The sequence below is a fragment of the Apteryx mantelli genome, chromosome Z (assembly GCF_036417845.1).
Source record: "Apteryx mantelli isolate bAptMan1 chromosome Z, bAptMan1.hap1, whole genome shotgun sequence".
Taxonomy (NCBI): Eukaryota; Metazoa; Chordata; class Aves; order Apterygiformes; family Apterygidae; genus Apteryx; species Apteryx mantelli.
The window spans coordinates 59,371,857-59,394,890 of record NC_090020.1 but is presented as its reverse complement, the minus strand read 5'-3'; the positions used below and the strand labels follow the sequence as shown (position 1 = coordinate 59,394,890).

Genomic DNA, 23,034 nt, shown 5'->3' with positions numbered 1-23,034 from the left:
GGCGGCACTTGGCTGGGGGCTGAAGTTAAAGCAAGCTGCAGTCCATAGGTAAAGCTCCAGTTTGAATGCTTGCTGGAGAAACAAAAATCCTATAAAGTTACAGCCCCAACAGTGTTTCCAAATATTTGGCAGCTGATGAAATCAGCTCCACTTTCTGCTAATGGCCAGCACATCCCCATGCGTTCCTCGCCCACCCTCCCGGTTTGCAGGCCACAGGTAAAATGCACAGCACAGCTGCCTCCCCTCCCCTCACAAAGAGCAGAGCAGTCAGCATTAACCCTGGAAAAACAGCATCTCTGGCCATGAATTTGCTCCCTTTGAAACAAAGTGGGACATTTACACATCAAAATGATTGTTTTGAGCTCTCCATTACCACAGACAGACATTATTGTGCTGATTAACCTTGCTTCATGTTTTATGGCTTTTTTTTCAACTACAACAGTTTGCTTTGAAATTAAAATTAAATCAAAGACCTTGGAAAAACATCAGTTTTGTTCCCAGCTTTCGGGCAGTCCTTCAGATGTAACACAAAGGAATGTGTTCTGCACTTTGGCAAATATTTTCTTAACGTAACACGAGGGCACAACTTTTACAAAAGCGGAAGAGAGAGGTCATTTATAAATCACTCTCAGCCACCTCCTAAGCACCTCAGATTTAAATGGTGGTTTCCCAACAATAGGCCAGATCCGACACTTTTCACTCATAAATGCTGACAAGATCAAAACCCAAAGTAAGAGGTAGAGGAATACTAAGCCAATATAAAGAGTTGCTGCAGAAGCAAAAATAATGCAAACACCTGTTTCAAATCAATTACATGCTAATCTTATCCTTTAATAGAAGTTGCTGTTTATTGATTAATGTAGGAAAAAATATGGGTGCTACTATAAGAGCTAGCACCTGAGAAAAGCCTCCTACCTCATAGTCACAGAGATATTTGCTCTCCACCGAGCTCAAAAGAGAGAAATGTTCACTAATTTTGACTGCAGTTTGACTATTACCACAGCCATTTTTTATCTCCCTGTGTTTTTAATCACGTTAGCAGGAAGCACACACTGATGTTTGTTTCTTGCAGTCATTAAAAAAACAGCAAAAACAGAACAGTTGCACATTCCACAAGTTTTGCATCATAAGCATAGGAGGTTTCAGGGTGTGATCAAATATTTTGAAATGGGTGCTCTTCTTAATTGTTTGCTAAATGGTCTGTGAACAAATAACTGCTGTGAAAACACTTTGCATAAAAGCTAAAGGGAAGACTGTACATCAAAGCCAGAAGAAAAGCACAATTATCAAGCAAGCATGTCTCTTCACCTCTTCAGCCAAGTGCTTTTCTGCAGTGAACGGAAGGTACCAGGATCCACTTTCCTTCCTTCTGCTCCCCTTTCTCTCTGCTATGGGTAAGACTAATCTCACCCATAAGCCTCAATTCATGACCACCTCCTTCCATCTTGCCTTTACTACAAGTTTTCTTCATCCCAAGTCCCCCTGAAGAGGCTCTGTAGGCCCTGGCTCGGCTTTTGCCCAATCCCCTCCACAGCCTTCCCGCCCCTGGATTGAGCACTGCAGCTCTGCCACAGTCCCAGCCCATGGCTCCAGAGCAGGAAAAAGTGATCCTACCTCTTCACACTTTTAAAATACCCTCCCCTCCACTTATTTTCCAGGTTCAGTTCAAAACTGCCCATGTTTGACGCAGAAGCCTTTCTTAGGACCTTCTCCTTCTCTTTGCCTGTCTGCTGTAGTGGTGGGTTCCTACGCACGGGAGACAGCTTCTCGGCAGTGCTTGCTGTCACCAATGACTGTCCTGCAATTCGCAAACCTCAATTAAAAAGAGAAATCTCTTTTCATCCTTGCCAAGTACACTAATTACTGTGTCTGCCACATGTTCTTTAACATGGAGTATATTCAATGGCTTTTAAAGGCACATGAGTTTTTTGGATTTTTATATGGGAAACACTAAACCAATACAGTCAAATCACATTTATTTCATAGCATTTTATGTTTAAGCTCTAGACCAAACTTCCAGGGAACACTAGAGGAACCTAGGCAGGTTACTGTTGGAAATCTTCCCACTTGATTAAACTGAACAACATCCATAACAGCACCAAGACTCCTCCCCTCTGCTATCCCACCAAAAATTTACACCCAAAGGAAAGTCTTTTATAGCATCTGAGGAGGCAGAGCAAGATACTCCATGAAATCTCCTCCAGCAATTTGGCTACTGCCAGTATAATTTATGTGGAAGGCAATCGGGTGCTCTGGTGATGAATGCCAGTAAAAGATAGACAATCTTCCCCAGTTTCTCAATAAATATTTAACAGCAGATGCTGCTGAGGAGGTTTCATATTACTAAGACTTCATTACTTCTACACAACATGCTACAGGCCATTTCCCAGAATATGTAAAGTATAAAACTAAATAATTAAAATTAGATTGTTCTTTTCAAAATAAGCCAGCCAGATACATGTGGTGATTCAGCTACATGATTTAACTGGGTGTGTTTGCATACTCAGTATCTTGCAAAATTTGATCATCCATAAACAGCTTCTCCCTGCCATTAGGGTGCATTATTTATTCATACTTGTGCATCTATTTCAGGCTTTAAGTGCATTACAAAAATGTATACAAAACATTTTTCATGCACTAAAGCAAGGCACCCAACCAGGCCTCCACCCACAGATCACATTACATAAAACAGGGACCTCCCAACCTATCTTCCTGACATCAGACAACAATTAGCAAGACTCTATTGTTTTGTGACTTCTTTTCCTGAGAGATCACCTCTCTCCATGTGGACATACTGCCAAAGTCTCAACTCAGCACAACTCCTGAGCGGCAGCTGCTCGACTATAAACCAGAAGGAGCGGTCCTCCAGCAAAGCACTCCCTTGTGCAGGGTCTTCTGCTTGGAAATTTGCTCCTTTCCCTCTTTCTAGTTCCCTGAAATCCAGACCTATTGGAAAAACCTTACCTAAGTAAAGAACAGCTCTGTGTATAAGAGATGATAGTCCAAACCACTGCGATCTCATTGATGCTAGTAATCCTATTGACTTCAGAAGCCACTGCACCGAAGTTACTGGAACCATACATACGAGCAAACCGAGAAAGATGTGCGCCGTTACTCCAGTGCCAGTGGCACCCCAAAAGAAAGGGGATGAACAATCTCTACACTCTATTCATTACCATGAAGACGTGACCCTATTTTAAACTTCCTTCGTAATGACTGAACTCTAAATGAGAAGATATCAGAAAGAATAAAATCAGACAGGCATTACACAGGAAATTCTGTGCCTATATTAGTACACAAAATAAAAACAGAACATCATTAACTGCCTTAATAATACCACTTCATCCACTGTGGTTATGTTCAGAAATGAGAAAAAGAGTTTGAAGATGAGAAAATGAGTAACAGAAGTATAAGCCCCTAACACCACAGAGCTGAAAAGCAAGTGTTACTTGAAATATACTAATTGCAGATGACATATAACGACATATTTTTCACTTTGGTATCACTCTGCCATGTGATTTAATCCCTTTTGCCATCTGCTTAAAACAAATGTCAGTGTTATTCCCAAGAGGAAAAAATACTTCCCCTGTGATTCACTTCCACCAAGTGTCCCACAGACATTGATGTCTTAAGGCAGAGCATGAAACTCAGTGTTCTGTGGTATGAAAAGGAGACAAATTTGCTGTTATCAGTTGCAGGGAATTCTGCTGTTATCAGCTGCAGAGTTACTAAGTAAGATCTTACTTGTTCTACTAAATCAAGGTGATTTTGAACCTTTAAGATACAAATGCTGTTGCTATTCAACTACATCGTCTTATATGTTTCCATCTCATTTTACTTTTATTACAACTTATGCTGAGCACTGAATGAGCTCTGTGCATACCTACACAGTCACCCATACTAAGAGTAGAAATAATATATTAGATACAGAAAGGACAACTACCCAATTTGGAGTTAAATGGATGTTCTCAATTTGACATCTAATCACTTAAAAAAGACAGAAAGTTGAAGGCAGCTCAAAATTTCACATCTGCCCAGGAGACTCCCTTACAAATCTGGACCTTCATTATCATGTTATCCTCTGGTTTTAAGCAATTTCTCTCCTTTTCTCAAGTAAAAGAACAACAGAAAGAATTCACTTACTGTGCAAGGTGAACAGTAAAAAATGGTAGTATTGGCACTATTAAAAAAATGCTGTGAAACACACTGGGAAAACAAACTCAGAATATGTGGAAAAGCATCTTTACATGCTATTCTGCAGGTGATAAGGGGTTGTCTGCAGCTGGCTACAAAGGATGCTGTTTCAAACAGGTGACATGTTAAGTGTGTATTGTATTGGATATTATGTTTTAGTTCAGAAGAGGAGCAAGTCAGATGTATTCCAAAGGAGTTTATACAGCAGTAATATTAAAAAAAATTAACTGATAATGGTCACATATGCAGAGCTGTGATGACCGTTTTTGTACCTGTTATTCATTATTTAACAGGTTCCAACCAATGAAAGCAACCTTATTCAACAAAGCCCTCAGTGTGGGATCCCATTAACCACCTCCAGCGCTGGCAGCAATAACTATGCTTATTTGAATAAGGCTCTAAGTTACTGAGACTTAAGCACTTGCCAAAATCCTTCTCTGACTTGGAACCATGGGGAAACAGCTTGTACATTTCAGATGGCTTTTAACACTCCGTGGTACGAAGCATATTTCACATGATTTTTATCACACTTGCATCAGCTTTACATTGTATAACTCTTCTGACTACAAGAGACTTGTCTTACACAAATACAATGAGAAAAGAGCCAGGCCCATACACTACCTTTCTCAGCTTCCCTTATGCAAACATATGCAGATACTTTCATATAATATCATTAGGTCATAACCAGTGTTAAGGCTGCTGAGAAAGAATATGTTGTTCTAGACCTCATCTCACACATTACCAATAGGAAACTAAATAAATGAATCTGATCTACAGTTTTAAGAACAGGTTCAGTAGAACAATTATCATTTATCTGCCTTCAGGAATAGGAAAGGAATGTCTTATAAAAGATAACGAAAAAATTGAAATTATTGGATGCTACATATTGTTTGTTTTTTTCCTATCATGAATTAAGTATTTTACATCTCTAGAAACCACTTTCTTTGATGAAAACCACTGTGAATGGATTCTTTTGCCAAAATCAAACCATCTCGTTTGCTAATGTGCATATATTTACAAATTTCCATCCTTTAAGAAAGACTAAAACCACATCAGTCAAAGAGAGCCCTATTTTTTTCCTCTGGCTTCGCATTCGGTTGTCTATGGAGATCACAATTTTTTATATGCTCCCAGTCCTGATTTAAACTACATTTTTCATTATATCATGCATAAAGATCCTTCATGCTAACACTACAAATGTCTGGAAAAAAGTCTCACAATCAAGTTTCAGTGCAGTTTTCCAGATCTATCACTTTTCAACTCTATTTCTGTAGCTACAACATCTGAATAACAAAAATGAAAGGCAGTAGCAGGTACTGCAATGCTGTTCACCTTAAAGCTTAAAAGAATTAAAATTGCATGGATTCCTAAAATCAAAGAGGTGAATCTATAGGTAAATCCTTAGGCATCACTTTGGCTAGTTAACCTGACATGTCAATTAAATGCAAGATGTAATTTATTCAATTCTCAGTCTAGTCTGACACAAAACCTATATTTCCTCTGATTCCTAATTAGCTAAAGTAGTTGTCTTCTTTCATACAGATAATTTCATAACCATTAGTGTAAAGCATTAACACATTTTTCTTTCAATCATATTTTCCTCCTGTTGACTGACACACCTTTTCTAGTGAGTGTACTTGTGCCAGTTTCTGCTTTGTGGGAACTTGCCCCAAGGTTTTTAGTAAAATTCCCTCCCATACACATAAAACAATGATATAAAATCATGATGCTAGCTATGCGAAGAGACATATGTCTTACCTTAGAAAATATGAATGGAAAATTATGCACTGGAGGAATGTAGCTATTTCCATTTGGGTATATTTATGAAGTTAAATTGCATAGTATTTAACATACAGTAGAATGTAGCATGATTAACTTCCTGGCAACACGAACAGGTAGTGTTTCTAATTAAATAAATTAAGGGGTTTTTTTTAAACAGACTTCTGACTTCTTACAGGATGCCTAATAAATCAAAGAAAATTAATCAAAACCAAGAAATTTCTATCGTGTACCACGCACACAAAACTTAGTATATGCAAGATATGGCCATCCTCAAGATACGTACATTTCCAGTAAACCATACTCACTATGTGTTTTGTAATTCTGTTTTGACTTATTATTTAGGAATAATTTTACAAATAGAATTATGAAACTTCACACACAGAGCTCATTGAAAAATGCAGAAAGATGTCATGAAACTTTTGTCAGCACAAGAATATGAAAAGTTTCAGCTAGCTTTCAAACTCTTCCTGGTATTTCTTTCATTGCATCCCCAACAGCTTTCCTTCACAGTGATCAGAACTGTCTTTATTCTGCAGAGGAGTCAGGAAACACAAGCACAAGGTCAGAGATCTTCGTAGCTTCCACTAAACTGTAGGGAAAAAGCATGGGCAAAACCCACCACCACAAAGGACCCAGCTTCCTCGTATGAAACATTCATACTGTCCAGCTTGATTCATATTGCTTAAGAACAACTGATTTACTTCATTTCCATGCGTGGAGTCATTTGCTGGGGGGAGGGGGGGAGGCTTCAGATGCCATCTGTCTTTCGGTGGAAGTTTAGAGTTCTTCTCATTCCCTGCTCCCCATACGGCAGCTCATGGTGCATGACAGCAGTAAGCCTGAATCATGCAGACTCATGCACTGCATGATCACAGTATAAAATACTTGTCATCCTCCAGGTTACAAATATGATTATGGAATATGATCGCACATCTATCTCGGGGGAGGTTCACAACCCTGCCTGCTCTAGCAATGTGCTGGGGGCTTCACAACACCATCTGCGCCATCAGGATGCTGCAAGTATCTGCTGCCCTGTGTTGCCAAAGGTGTTTTGTGACTCAAGCAAGGCAGTAACTACAGCTTTTACAGATACGACTTAGCCTAACCAGAGAGATTTCAACTAGCCTGTTACTCTACCTCTTGGGCAGGTTTTGTAGCCAGTGTTGCTCTCCAGCCTGCTGGGACTGCACTGCTGCCGTTACCAGAGCAAGATAAGGGTGGCTACACCAGAGGCCGTGACAGCAGCTGAATGCAGCGCTGGCCTGTTGTCAGCCCACTGTAGGTGAAGGGCATCTTTGCATTCAGAAGCACCACCAGGTTATCTCAGAATCAGTGCAATTAAATAGGTGCAAGCCAGTTTAATTAAACCAGGCTCTCTCATGTGTGCTCAATACAGAGTATCCTGGTTAGCTTGCATCTGAACCTTCGCCAGTGCAAGCTAATCCACTTTTGAGAGGTATAAACCCACATATGTGCTCCTTTTCAAACTTGCACTAGCTTAGCTTACCTATTACTAAAATGGCAGCTTCAGTCAAACCCGAACAGGTTTCACCAGGCTAATTATTTAGGCATTTTTAGAAATATTAATCTCTTCTACTAATCAGCTTGGTTTGCTGATTATGGTGATGAGACTAGTCTGCCCTACCTTTGATTATAAAATGCTATTTTGGCAATCTGTATGCTGGGGATGATGTTGTTCTAGTAAGACTGTAGTGGATGCCTATTTAATACATTACAAAGAGTATTAAGGAGCCAGTTCCTTAATCAAGGACTTTTTTGTCTGAACTACAACTTCAATAGCTGCAGAAAAGATGGGAGCTCAGGCCCTGGAGTGCTGACTTTCCTTGTGTCACAGGGATCCCAAAGGAAGTTGTGTGGGAAAACCTGGCCAGATCATTTAATGTATTATGCCAAAAGTGCATGATGGTCCCCTATGACTTTCAGATGTTGTGTATTTACAAGCTGTTCTACAACTCTGACCATAATGAATGAATGAAGATACCAAGTAAGATCAAAACTAGCACTGTGCAACATGAGAAATAAAAGCTAGATACTTTAGAGTTTAGTATTAGCATGTTTTAAAGTTCTTCAGGGAATTTCCAGTGCACTGTGCAGTGCTCAGATACAAGCCCTCTTCTACTCATTTTGGTAGCCACAATCAATAACTACCACAGAATCCATGTAACTTTGGGGATTCTGGAAAAATATAAAAACAAAAAAAAAGATAAGGCAGTAAGAGCTACACTTAACAAACGGCTACTTATTGTTAAAAACGATATTATCCTTTAGAAGTGAAGTCATTTTCTTTCCACAACAGCAGACTCTTTCAAGGTACTCTCAGTTCATTTTCAATGAAGAAAAGAGGATGGTCTTCAAGCACAGATTATCAATTTAAGCTGGTAAATCAAAAGGTATTCTAACTTGGACCTACCAAGTAATGCACATATGTTTTATAGCAGTCAGTAAAACGCAAGAGAGAATAAAAAAAATCCCAACAAACCACTGGGAAAGGATCTGGAGACAGTGACATACCAAATACCTTTACGCAGACAGATGAGATATCTTGTATGCAAAAACTTACTGTATTTTTGTTCTGTCCTGCTCATTTTCTCCTCTATCCTTGACAAGCACAACAAAGGGGCATAAAATTGTTTCAGCAAAATCTCTTGCTTCCACTGCTGCCAAGTTGCTTTCGTTCCTAGAACTAATCATTCTGAGAGGTAGCATACTGTCCATACTATCTGTTAAATAATAAAGTATTAATTACCATTATTAAATGCATCCTTGTTGCTTTTGCAGGAGAAAGACACCTGCTGGTAAGGGCCAGAGGACTTCCAGAGTTCATTGGTCAATGTTGGCTGGCAAGAAGTGTCCATTTTGAGGTGCACCTGATTTTCACTAGTCCTTGCTGTATCAGAATTTGAGATGTTCAGCCCATGCACACCATCCTCATAAACTAGAGGAGAATCTGATCTGTTGAAACTGCTTAGAGACATATGTACTACAGCTTCATTGAAGTAGAATGAATTTTCGCCATGTAAGCTGTCCAAAGAATTATGTCCCATTATCTGCAGAAGAAAAAAATGCAAGAAAACAGCATTTTCACCTTTGTCCAGCTCCAGAAGAATCCTTCTACCAGGATACTATAAGTTAACTTCCAGAAAGAATGAGGATTCATAACAAATTGCCACTTAATTTCCAAGACATTAAGACTGAAATATATTAAATTGGTTGTATGTTCAGGAATAGAACAGGAATAATCTAGTATATTTTGTCTCAGCCCCTCTCAAAACACAGGAACACACAGTAAAAATTGCAAAATAGCAAACAACAAAGGGCTGATACCTGGGAGGTACTGAGTTTACTCCTTTTAGGGGATTAATGTTTTGCCCAGTGGCTCAAAAAGAGACCATTTCAGATATGTAAGCCTGTGTACACTGCAATCCAAAGATAACATTGCACCTTATATAGACATGGGAACATAAGCAATAGGACTGCATCAGTCAAATCAGGGACAATAAATAGCATTCTGCAAGCTGCACGTGGCTCCTGGGGGCTAAAAATGCAACCCCTGCAAAGACTCCCCACATGCAAGCTATGCTCATGAAAAAGCAGAAGCAGAAGCCATCAGTGGCTGCAATATCTGGCCATCCAGTACTAGCTAGTGAACTTATGGCTCAGCATAACTGCAAAAATATAGGGCTGGGAGTGCTGACTGACTGGACTACCACTCAGCCAGCTCTCTGCTGCTGCAAAGACTACGATAGTGGAAAATGCAAAACAAAGAAGATCCCAAGGGCTGGCATGCATTAAATGCCATGCAGTTTACTTGAAATAAGAATACAAGTAGTCTTACACATGGAATACCAGATTGAGAACTACTTAAAGCTTGTGGCTCTTTAACACTAAACCTTTTATTATTTGGCTCTCGATTTGTGAAATACTGGCCATCCCTGCATCAGGCTACTATCCTTCAACCTCCTCTCCCCCCAGAATTTCAAAAGTTCCATTCATTAAAGTTGATGGGCAAGTTCAGTTTTTGTTTCTCACCCATTTCATAAATACTGCCAAATTAGTCAAAATTTTATTGCAAACTATACTAATATGTAGTGCCTTCACTGTTCGGGCTGGGTGAGCATATATGGGTAAGTCATGTTCACACAGTGTTCACAAAAGCTGGATGAAAAAGGGGAGGCCAGGGGCCAGTCCTACATTTCATCCTATGGGCACAAGCCTAGACACCTAACTTGCACTGCCCATTACAGGTCAGTTGCCAGCTGAAGAACTAGCGAGGTGATGGCCTGAAGAAGGGCTTTAAAGTTTTTCTTGTGAAAATGAATACTGGGGAAAAAAAAATTTTGAATCACAGAGCTTTTAATACATGCAAAATCCAAGCAAAAACATTATGATTTTCAGGTGCTTTAAAGAACAGTAATGGAAATTAAGACACTATTCACCAGTGCAGGGACTAGAGCCCAGGGCCCACCCAGCAGGTAAGCACCCAGCCAGCCCAACCAGTTGAGTTCAGAGTCTGCCTCTCTTCTTCAGCCTCAGCTTCAATAAAAACTTAATCATTTTTACTATTAAATCTTTAAGCAGACTCAGAGCTGATCTAAATTACATCAGCTAATAATGACCATCTTTAGGCAATTATATTGCCAAGGGTGTTGGGATGGAGCACAAAGCAGCCACACACCACCTTCTTCCCCTAAGAGGTTGCTTGTTGCAGGGGAACAAAACAGCAGGCAAAGGGGCTAATACGTAGGCTTTATGGCAGCCAGGAATCTCCCACTCCTGGAGAAGCCTCTGTTCCTCACTAGAAAGAGTATTGTCCAGAAATAAGGACAGTGGCTGCAGACTCTTCATAAAAGGTTTAAGCGGCTCAAACATTACAATGATTTAGCTTTGCTCTAAGTGAGAGCAGGGTGTCTCTAGCCAGAGGGAAGCCAATGTTTACCCCTATCACTTGGTGGCAAAGCAGAATAAAACACAGATTCTCCTAGTTACAATTTCCATCTCCTCAATTTAATACCCTTGGGTCTGCATATGATTTCTGCAGGGCTCCCAGCTTAAAATAAAGCCTTAGATATACCTGAACCTCAGCTTCCCACAGACTCACTCATTAAGTTACCAACCAAGAAACAAGACTGCTCTCAAAAACCCAGATGTATTAGTCTCTTCTTCAGTGTAAGCTTCTACAGCTCTGGAGTTAGGGATATAATTACGGTGGGGAAACATATACCTCATGGCTCCCTGAGGACGAAAACAGGCCGCTTTGACGACTGTGCTTCCAGTGCCAGAGGAGCTTCTGCTGCATTTTCACACTGTCTTTTTCTTTCTCTACCATTTTCTGGCCCTCCTGGAGCCTTTCCAGGCTCTGCTGGTACTCCTGCAGCTGCAGCTCCAGTGCCTCACGGCTCCGCTCAAGCAGTTCCTCTTGACACCCACATTCCCTCTCCCGCTGCCCCAGTCGGCTCTCCCTTGCCTCCTGCTCCCACTGCCGCTGCTCGCATTCCCGGGACCAGTGCTGCTGCTCTTGCTGAAACTGCTGCTTAAGTTTGCGTATGTTTGCCAGCTCCTCCCTTTGTTTTTCCAAATTCCTATATTTTTCTTGTTCCAGTAGGAGGTTTACCCGAGAACTGTGACCCCGACTGGTCTTCTCGTTCTCTTGCAGGAGTAACTTATGGAGTTCTCTGTGGCTGTCCTGGATAGTTAATGCTGCCTAGTCACCGCAACAAAATCAAATACAAAAGTTTAAATACTAGCATTTATCTGGTGTTGCATTTTTCCATACAAGCATTATATAAAAATGTTTCATCCTCCCTTAATATCAGTGCTTAATGCTTTTTTGAAGTTTATTCATCATGCAAGTAGAGAATTCTGTGTTCATGCCTATATTAAGAGATGTTTCTAAAAGCACTCAACCATTTCAAGCACTTTTAACAGTGCTTCTGGTTTGCACTTAGTATTATTGTATGTAATGTTTATGTTACAGCTGTGCCTATGCACTTTGATTACAGTTGGGGTCCTGTTCTATCAGATGCAGTTCAGTCACATAAGAATACAGCATCTTTTATGGTTAAAGAGAGCGTTAAGGCAATGGTCTAGTAGAAGGGAATTCAGGGCTTAAATCTCGCTCTGCTACAGATTTCCTGTGTGACCTTGGACGAGTCAGAGGCCAGATGTATGCTAAGAATGCTATGGGGAAAACTGCCCTGTTTCCAGTATAGCTTGCTCCAGCCCTAAGGCTCTCCTGGCTGACCTGCACCAGTGTAGTCTTACTAACATCAGTACTACAGGCACCTGCCAACATAGCCATGTCGTCAGGACTTCCACACACCTGAGTTATCTGTGCCAACAGAAATCTGTAGTATAATCATGATTTCAGTTTTGCTGTTTCAATTGTTTATTTTACAACAGAGATAGCTATGTTCCATCCTTCACAAGGATGTTGGGATGTTGTTTGCATTAAAGATTGTGACATCCTCCAATAATACCAAAAAAATAGCTGGGATTAAGAAGGAGGAAAAAAAAAAAAGGCAAGAAAGCCCTAGATCTACTGAGGCATTTAATCCATAGCCTATTTCCAAGAGCTGACATGGGAATCCACTTCAGTAGGCATTCCCAGAAAATTCTCACAACCCAGTCACCCCATGCCATCCACTCCAGAAAGACTCTTTAGCTTTATGCAACGTGCAGTTCCCACATTTCTTGGCTCTTCCCCCAGTATTGGGTCAGTTCCAGTGATTTGTAAACAGGGCAAGGACAAGATCCTCTACTTTTTTCTCTGCACCTATACTGCCAGCTTATGCAAATTTTCATGGTCTGAACAATAAGGTGTGATGCTGATCCTTATTCTATTGCCTTTGGCATTAAGTCATTTATTTTTCTGTTTTTCAAAAATTTTGCCTAAATTAAAAGCTTTTTATTTTGCTTTTGCATTGCTTCAATCCACCTAACTTCTAAACCCGAGATATCCAGGTTTATTATGAAATATGACAATGTCAAGAAGATTTAAAAATCAAACATATTGAAATGAAACATTTTGAAATAAAACCTTAAAATTGCATCTAAATAGGAAAAAATAAATACAAATATTCAAACTTGGCATGAAAGAGGCAAAAATGTCAGACTAAGGCCCTACAGAACACACATAATAATTAATTTAATTAAAAAAATCTATAATGGGTTGATTTGCTGCTATGTGGCAGTGCGCTGTTTAGAAGTAGCCAGGAGACTATTCTAAACAAAATACTTAGTTCTGAACGTTTTGAACTATAATTTCAAAAATCTCTACATGAAATTGCATCAATTCAATTTAACTTTGTCCCTAGATTTTTGGACTGTACACACATCCTTCTGGGGGGGGAAATGATCTCCAAGAAAGCATCATGGAGTCCTTAAATGAAACACATCTCTGATGTACAATAACAATATATTATATGACAAATTACACAATATTCAGAAGAGCTGAATATCACTGACAGTGTCTAAAAGTAGGGCAAGATAAAAAAAACAAACCTTAAGAAGTAAATTATTAAGACTCATTACTCTACAAAGTTAACAGTGGAGTAGTCACCTGTATGCTGTACAAGAGACGGGTTAAATTCTGGATTGCTTGTACAATCTAGAAAATAAAAGAGAAGGATTTTCAAAGCTTTAACTGCTGTTAACTAACCACTAATAAATGTTAGTATATTCTGTCTGGGGTTTAAGCAAACTCACCTCTGTCCCTGTAGATCCTGGGAAACTCATACTTCCTCCCTAAAATAAACACATGTTGCTTTAAAAAGTAGTTGTTAACTTTACAATTGTATCTTCTAGGTAATTTTTTTTTAGTAGTGGAGACATTCACATTGCTAATATATGCAGTGCTGAGTCAAACCTTTTTGTGGGTATGTGAAAAAAGACAGAGGCAATAACCTATGAAGACTAATAATTCTTCAACACTAGAGTTTCCGTGGAAATCACTAGAGATTCTAAGCACAACTGTAAAAACAAAAATATTTCATCCACAATTTTAATCCTCTTGTGACTAATGATACACAGAAACGATATTTCCATTCATGCTTTGTTTATTTGACAGTTTTGAAATACAGTAACCAGACTTCTGTATATACAGCGGAGTGGGTTTAGATTACTTATAGTCAGATGAAACAGCTCAAGATTCTTCAAAAATCAAGGTACTAATACAGCAAGAAGCTAACAGAAGTTGTGTTAGCAGGTTATGGTAAATGCCTTAAATGTGCTGAGAAACATTAAGCCAAGGCTGAGTGCCTGCTGTCCTCTGAAAAATCTACCAGTGTGCTTACTACTGTACATTGCAATCAGGCTCGCTGCTCTCCGAGCAGACTCAGCCATTTTACACTTTCCACCCAATTCCCTTTTCCTAAGGACCTTTTTGAATTTATGGGGTGAAGCCACCCATAATCCTTTCAGTATGAAAAAGAGCTCCTCTGAGAAAGGTAAGGTGAAAAAGTGGAGAAATAAAACACAATCCCTTCTGAGGCTACATTGAAAAGACTTCCTGTATGATTTCTGTTAGCTTTTTTCAGAGGAGTGGAGGAGGGTTCTGGGAATATTTGTTCTTTCTCTGACTCTCCTGAGTTCTCTACTGAGTCTCATTTTCCATTATAGAGAACAAAGCAGCTGCTCTATTTAGCTGTGATAACTGAAAATGAAGATCATAAAGGCCAAGCCCCAAAATACAGCTCAAAATGCAGACAGATTAAGGTGAAAGTGAGCCCCAGCTGCTGCACTTCCTTCACCCCTTCTCCTTTTCTTTTATTATCTCCCTTCTGTATTTGCTTTTATTCCCCGCATCTTCACCTCCTCTTCCTACTGCACCATGACCCAAACAACTGTCCCACTCTGCAGCGAGAAGCAGAAGATTTCGCATGTCTGTCCCTATGCAGCATGAGGACTGACACAAGGGAGCTCTGCCTTCCCTCCGCCAGGCTGCAGAGATGAGCCGCACGCAAGGAGGAAGAGCAGGGAAAAGAAGTGAGGGAGAGAGAGAAGAAGGACATGCAGGCAGGGTGAGGAGGAGCTAGTGTACACAGGAGAGCCCATATGCTCAACAGCGTGGCAGGGTCAACTGTTCCCTTTCTTTTATTCTTTGAAAGCCTATTTAATTTAAAAGAGGAGGTATACAGTGAAATTAAAGGCTCAGCTGGCTTTGGCATTGCTAAGAGGTGGCAAGTGGCCAACCCAAGCACCTACAGTCTCCTCACGGCAGCAGGGCAGCGGGACTTTGGCGCTGGGGGATGCAACTGAGTCAGGTTTAGCCTGGCTAGCTGGGGTGACAACAGCGTTGCAGCTGCACCAGTACAGTTTCAGCACAAGTCCTCTAAACCTGCTTAGGACTGAGGAATCATATTCAAGTCTACAATCCATGCTGTGGGCCACCACCACTCCCCCGCCACTCTCCCCCAGCTCCTGGTGCAAAACTAGGAGCAGAAGAGGGGGGCAGGCCAAGACGGGGACCATGTCCCACGGCTGCCCACTTCAGATCCCCTGTGCTGCACAGGCAACTTTCTTCCATCTGCTGTGTGGTCAGCATCCAGCCCCAGGAGCTGTGGCTTTCATTTTGGTGTCCTGGCTACCGTTTTGCAGACCAGCTGGGCTGAGCTCTGCAGAGCCAGCCCGCAGCCCACAGCAGCATCCCCAGCAGCCCAGGGAGGCTGCAGAACCGCTTTGCCCTGGAGGCCTTCCGCACCTGGTTCATGTGCTTCTTCTGCCATCTCCTGGTAAGTCTCATCATTACACAGTAAGATGTGACATGAGTGCTGCCCAAATAATATGCTAGAACAGAATAATAACTAAGGTTGGAAGGGCTCGCTGAAGACCACTTGTTCCAGCCCGCTGCTCAGAGTGGGGCTAGCTTCAAAGTTAGATGTGATTGCTCTTTATCTAGTTAAGTCCTGGAAACCCCTACAGATGGAGATCCCACAACCTCCCTGGGCAACCTGTTCCAGTACTCAACCACCCTTCATGGTGATTTTTTTTCCCCTTACGTACAGTCAGAATTTCCCATCCTGCAACTTGTAACCGTTGATTCTTGTCCTTTCACTGTGCACCTCTCAGAAGTGCCTGGCTCCATCTTCTCTATAACCCTAATGGCAATGTTTTGGTGTGGAGCTACTGAAACTTTTAATAGGCTAGATCTGAGCCCCTCCATGCTCTGTCAGGTTACTCTATTTCATTTCACCTAGCTTCTGTATTCCCTCACATAGACTTTTTTTTTTTTTTTGCCAGATCCACTCTTCTTCCTACCCTCTTCTAGCACAGCAGTCTGGTAGGTGATGACCTAAAGCTAAACACGAGGCAAGATTTATAGGGAGATAGAATATTGGTAGAAGTCTTACAGAAACAGCTAGGCAAAACAGAAAAGGTTTCAAGCACTCAGACCTCTTTCAGATTTGATGCAGACAGGGTACCCCAATGCTAAATATCTAGTAAACTTTTTCTAGCAAACTTTGCTTTCTATTTCCAGTCATGTATTTTCTATTCTCATTTTGTCTCTCCCCTTTATTCCTTTCTATGGTCCCACTTCTCCATCTAAGGACTCTATTACATTAATTATTATATTTCAGTTTATTTCCACACAACAGTTCATACTGCTCTTGTTCTAACGCTCTCTGCTGCTACCTGAAATTTCTCATTCATAATTCTGCCTCGAATTGACTTTTGGGTCTGCTTTTTCTACAGATTTGTTTAAGAGTAAAACCTATTTTTAAGAATCCATCCTATTTTATATGCTTGTTCCCAGCAGGAAGTTCTCCAGTGCCCAAGTCTTTGCATTAGCTGAGGTCTCTGCCATTGCAGGAGACTCATCACCCTGAGAAAAGGAAGACGGAGTAGAGGGAATACTATTATCAGTGCCACAGAGATGGATGTATTGAAGGATGACAGCACAGAATCAGGCCCTTAAGAGGCCCATACGAGTGGTACTGGATCTGTAAGCCTGGCAGAAAAATTGTTCTGGGTCTGGATTGTTTATGATTGCTTTTTTAAATTGATTGTTAACTACAGTGACCTTTATTAAATTGTATTATCTGGACTTGGATGAAATGTGCCTATTCTGTGCTTTGGGTTTTGGAACAGTCTTTAGATACCTTGTAGGAACTTGAACAGCAGTTACACTCCCAGTGCCCAGAGTGGTAAGAGCAACACAGCAAGAGAAAGCAGTTACGATACCTTATCCTTGAGACTGGCAACTGCCATTTCCTTTTCAATAGGGCTAGCACTGAGATAGACTTCAGATGATTCTTCATCTCCTCTCATTTCTGCATCTAACAAATAAAACCCCAATGGAATGCATGAGAAAGGTATCAAAACATATTCTGACTACAGAAATAAATGGCACACTTTCTTACAGCTACTCACAGGATCCTAAAATTAGAGAGTTACATAATTTGGAGCTAGCTAATAGATTCTAGGGATGAGAAATACCCATATGGAAGAAAGGATGGCATAGGCAGGATAATCTGGTTTTCCTACCTTAAAAATTAGAAGTGTCTCACTTACAAAAGTTAGGATATAAATACAGCCATATCACTGAAAATGCTCTGCAGCAAAGGTTTTTACAGGATTTTATTTGTATTTTCAGTGCAAGATTAGAAAACCATGTTATACTTTTTACAGCTGAAATGATTGGAATGTCAATCCTGCTAATCAATTGATTTTCAGGCTTCTGATTAAAACTGGCTGACTCAGGAAACGGCCTACACTGCAGTATAGATTTGCTATGGAACTGAGCAAAAATGACTAGAAAGCATCTGGGTATCATGTATGAAGATATACAAATCTAACTCAATAATGCTGACTGCAGACATGTGCTATGGAAAAGCTGCAGTGGATGCAAATATCTATTTATTTCAATGAAGCCATATGACAATTTACACTATTTTAACATTTGCCCAAAGACAACTTTTATTACATTGGTTTTGATTGATTCTGCCATAGTGTGAAAAAGCCTTCCAAAAAGAATTCCTGTATCAATCAGTTTGACAATGTGAATATGTAAAAGCATTAAGTTTTACTCACCATCAGGAAAAGTTTCCAAGATTTCATTTGCCCTAAGTCTGTGTTTCGAGCTTAATTCTTCAGTACTTTCCTCTGATGATCTTTCTGTTTCACTCGCTTGTGATGATGATATTACAGCAACTTGGAGACTTTCAACTAGAGAGGAAGATGTGAAGAATTAGAGATGCTTTAAGTAGGTGCTTTATGCATTGATCAGTGACATAGAATAACAGAATAATTTATCTGGAAGGGACTTTTGGAGGTCATCTAGTCCAACCCCCTGCTCAAAGCTTGTCCAACAAGATCAGGTCATTCAGGGCTTTGTCCAGATAAGTTTTTAGTATCTCCAAGGACAGAGACTTCACAACCCCTCTGGCAACCTGTTCCAGTTTTTGACCACCCTCATGGTAAATAATTTTTCCTTTTATTTAATTGGAATTCCCCATGTTCTAGCTTGTGCCTTTCTTCCTACCACCATGCACCTCCATGAAAAGTCTGACTTCGTCTTCTCTGTATCCTCCTATTAGGCAGTTGAGGATAGCAAAAAGATCCCACCAAGCCATCTCCTCTCAAGGCTGGACAGACTCATCTCTCTCAGCCTCTCCTAATACATCATGTGCTCCAGCCCCTTAATCATCTTGACTCACTTCAAATGGAGTTGCTAGACTCATTCCAGTATGTCCATGTCTCTAGCAGTGGGGAGCCCAGCACTGGACACAGCACTCCAGTTGTGGTCTCACAAGGGCTGGCAGAGGGGAAGGATCGCCTCCCTTCACCTGCTGGCAACATTCCTCCTAATGCAGCCCATGATGCTGTTTGGCTTTCTTTGCCATAAGGGTACATTGCTGGCTCATGTCCAACTCACTGTCCATCAGGACCCCTAGCTTCATTTCTGCAAAGCTGTTTTCTATCCAGTCAATGTCCAGCCTGTACCAACATGTGGGGTGACTCAATCCCAGATGTAGGACTTCATATTTGCCTTTGTAGAACTTCTAGAGGTTTTTCTCAGCCCATTTTTCCAGTCTGCAGAGGTTTCTGTGAAGAGCAGCCTACCCTCCAGCATGCTGATCCCTTCTCCTAATTTGATGTCACCCATGAACTTGCTGACAGTGTACTCAATTCACAGTTCACTTCACTAAGGAATGTGTTAAATAGCATTGGTCTCAGTGCTGATCCCTGAGAGAACTCGCTTACAACAAGTCACCAGTTGTACTTTGCACTGCTGATCATAACCCTTCAAGTCCAGCAGATCAAACAATTTTCCATCCGGTTATGCAGTCCATATCTCATTTGGCTATAAGGACACTACGGCAGACTGTGCTGAAGGCCTTGCTGATGTCAAGGTAAACAACATACATACACTGCTCTCCCCTCACCATAAAAAGTTGTCCAGTTGGTCTGGCACAGTCTGCCATTGATAAATCCCCACTGGCTGTTCCCAGTCACCATGTGGTTGGAATTTGCTTCCAAGAGGATCTGCCCTACCACCTTCCCAGGGATTGAGGTGATGCACTGATCTGTAGTTCCTGTTATCTTCCTTCTTGAAGATGGGTGTGATGGTTGCCTTCCAGTAATCAGGAACCTCCTCTGATCACTACGATCTTTCAAAGATGATAGACAGCAGCCTCACAATGACACTGGCCAGCTCCCTCAGCACCCTTGGATGTATCCCACTGATATGTGTATACCCAACTGGCTTAAATGCTCCCTAATTGTATCCTTAGCTACTGTGAAGAGGAGTCCCATAGACTCTGCTACTAGCTTAGGAACCTAGTACTTTTGTACTGGAAAATGATATTCATGAATTGCTGCAAATTCATTACACTGTGCTGAAGAGCCCTGAAATCCAAGACATCATCCACAGCAACATTAGCATGAGAGAAAGTGAAAATCAGAAGTGGGCAGAATTAGGTGTGTATTTATAGGCTATCATTTTAGCTGCTAAAATGACATCTACCATAGCATCACTGGCCTATATTCTCTGTCTAGAGAAGAATATTTTCATTAAAAGTGCTCTCTGATTTCATAATGATGATGGAGGTCAGCCCTTGTTGCTTTATAGGTTGAAATGTCATTATTTAGCCCATTCCTCTTCTCACTCTCAGTGATGCCTAACTTTTGCACACTTGACTTCTCAAAGAGCTCTGAAGTCTACATCTTATAATCACAGGAAGGCTTTCAAAGTACAAGGCCCATGCTGGATATGGCTTACTTTACTAGGACTCTTTCTAGCTGAGTTTAACAGGAGTTTAGTTAAACTTCCAATAGGACATGGCAACCAAAAATATCATTCCCCTCCTTCCTTCGGAGGACAGCACTGCAGACAGGACAATGCTCTCAGCTTCCTGCTAGAGAGTATGCAGAAAAACACAGCTCCTACAGCAACTATGGCAGGTCTTTCTTGGCAGAGCTGCCAAGATCACTTGCAGTTTGGTCTGTATGTGACCTTACATGATTCTGATCTGTCACCAGCCAACCAAAGTAGGTGGGGTCAGGGACCAGATACAATACTGTATTGCATCCTGTGATGTATTTCACAAGGCTGTACTGCAAGGAGGTTAGCTAATGAAACACTCCTGAGATGCCATCTAGCACCACGGCCCTGCTTACACATGATGTTATGCATCAAACATGTTCCTTATCTTATAACCTGATAGGTCCCATCTCATGCATCTGACAAGTATAAACTTGAGAGACTTCTCTTGAATGTCTTGTTGACAAGTTTTGACAGTGCCAAGCTCTTGAGACTTGACAGAATCACAACACAGGGCAACATGGCTGTACTTTGATACCTTGAAGCATCTACCCACTCAGAGCGCCACCATTTCAGTTTTCCTATGCAAACTCACCTTCCCTGAGTGCTGCTGCCAGCAGTGAAGCAGCCTGTGGAGTTTCTCCAGAATCAGGTTTGATAAGGAGGTGAGGTTCTACATGAACATCCTCAAACCCACTCATATCTCCCAGCTCTGCATAGATATGCAATTTGTCTTCCAAATAACTGCAGATCTGCTGGTCCTGGTTATTCAATGATTCTGTCAACAGAAATGGAACGCTCAATTAACATTTCACACCCTGCAGGCAAAGCACATACCCCATTCACCCTTCTAATCCTTTTGCCACATAGACACTGCTAACTCAAGTGAGGCAACAGAGCAACTGAGTTGCACAATGCCTTTTATAAGTGGCCAGGAACCAAATTCATTCCATAGTCTGACCTGATGAAAGCTAGCACAGACCCTGGCAGAGAGCCAGGCCAGGGCCCTACCCTGATGAGGCAGCCTTGGCTGCGCTTTGGGGCTCTCAGCCACCTCCTGTTGCACTGACAATAAGCAATGCTAGAAAAGCACCTGGCTCAGGCAGTCGGAAAAAATGCTAATTCAATGCATCAATGCCAGAGAAGAACATCAACTCTCAGTTAAGAATGCCCCTCCTGTGGCTGTCTCAAGGAAGGACATCACTTGCATTTCTCTCCTCTAGGCAGTAGAAAGATTTGCAAACTGGGTGTAGTGGAGTCAAGGAAGCTGTATTTATCCCTATTAGTTACATTTTCAGATTAAAATCAAGTAGCAGAAGATGAAATGCCATAAACTAGCACTAAGCCATTCAGTTAGTGAAGATATGAGGTATTTCTGCAAATAGGAAACTATGACAGCTTAATGTTAATCTCGGAAATTCAGTGTTTATTCTGAACGTATCATTTTTCCTTTTCTTTTGCACTCTCTGTTATGTAGCAAAAATAGAAAATGCTTGGACAAATGTTCTCTTTCAGGAAACTCATATCGCACATCATCTACCCTGTGAGTTCTGCCTATCAAGCCATTCTGAACCCATCAGCCAGTATGTGTGGTGTTATTCATTCGTTCTGAACTCTCTGGACAGGAGAGCTCTCAGAGCAGCAGGAAAGGTACTGTACCTTGACACTTCTGAATTCTGGATGCTTTGGCCTCAGCAATACGTCTGTCCTCATCAGATTCACTCATTTTCCCTTCTTCTTCTTCCTCTGGACAACTTTAGAGATAAAAGACAAGCAAAGATGGATAAAGCAAAATCTGCACATCATATATTAATCTTCAGTAAAGTATTGCATCCATAGTAAACAAAATACAACATTAACACCAACTTCTGCTACAATCTACAAGCAAGACATTTGTCTGTCTCTTTAAAAAAACAGTAACTGGATATAAGTCAGACTGAAGGATTCCTTTTAATTATGCCAAGACTGTATTATGCAGTGAATTGGTGACTGGCCCTCATACAAATTTATTGTGCTGATCATACCCTGGGCCTCATGAGGACCAAAGCTCTCCCTGCCATTCCTAAGGAACTGACACCGAGGTAACAGATCATTTTCTGAAGTGACAGGGGATTTCCCCAAAAAGGGCATGTGGACATCTGCAGGACTCTGAAAAGTCTCCAGTGCCAAAGCAAAGGTGAGGGAAACATAAAATGGCTAGTAAAGACATCTAACAGGGAGAGGGAAGGGTCTAATGATTCAGTGGGAAAGCACAAATAACACCAGAAATTTGGCAGAACGGAACCTGAGGTTTTGGAGTTCATGAATCCTGAGCTCAAAGGAAAGCCCAGCCTCACAGAACGGATCCACTGTGCAGAGCACACTGCCAGGAATATCCAGATCCTGCCTTGAGACTACCAGACCTTGCATCTGCTTTGGACTAGCAGAATGAAAACCAGACGCCTTTTCCTCTACCTTTCCACTGCATCTTGAATATGCCTCATCCAGTTGTTACGTTCCTCTTTGGAGTTGGTGTGAACCTCATACATCTCAGGCCCTGCAGATGAAGCGCTAATCAGAAACATCCCCCTTTCTTCGTTGGCTACTTCTCTTACTATGAGCTTCTGAAGGGAGATAACTGAAGGCTTCTGGTCCTAGTGGAAACAGTCACAGCATATACAGAAAATAAATTATAAAAGACTTTCTAAAAATCTCTTATAAAAGACCATAGTCTTAAAAGAGCATGATTTTTCAATTAATTGAACTAATTGTAGTCTTGCCACTTATAGCCAGCCTAT

The 23,034-nt window shown here is 41.1% G+C and overlaps 1 protein-coding gene across 1 annotated transcript in view; it reads right to left on the bottom strand.

Moving 5' to 3' along the window:
* Positions 1 to 23,034, bottom strand: part of ARHGEF28 (Rho guanine nucleotide exchange factor 28) — a 51,530-nt gene that overhangs the window by 8,897 nt on the left and 19,599 nt on the right. Inside the window, exons 17-25 of the mRNA XM_067315915.1 lie at positions 22,712 to 22,890; positions 21,917 to 22,011; positions 20,853 to 21,035; positions 18,025 to 18,159; positions 17,176 to 17,270; positions 13,702 to 13,740; positions 13,556 to 13,603; positions 11,219 to 11,698; positions 8,744 to 9,044 (exon numbers count right to left, since the gene is read on the bottom strand). Of these exons, the coding sequence (XP_067172016.1) occupies positions 8,744 to 9,044; positions 11,219 to 11,698; positions 13,556 to 13,603; positions 13,702 to 13,740; positions 17,176 to 17,270; positions 18,025 to 18,159; positions 20,853 to 21,035; positions 21,917 to 22,011; positions 22,712 to 22,890 (1,555 nt within the window). The remainder of the gene's footprint in view (positions 1 to 8,743; positions 9,045 to 11,218; positions 11,699 to 13,555; positions 13,604 to 13,701; positions 13,741 to 17,175; positions 17,271 to 18,024; positions 18,160 to 20,852; positions 21,036 to 21,916; positions 22,012 to 22,711; positions 22,891 to 23,034) is intronic.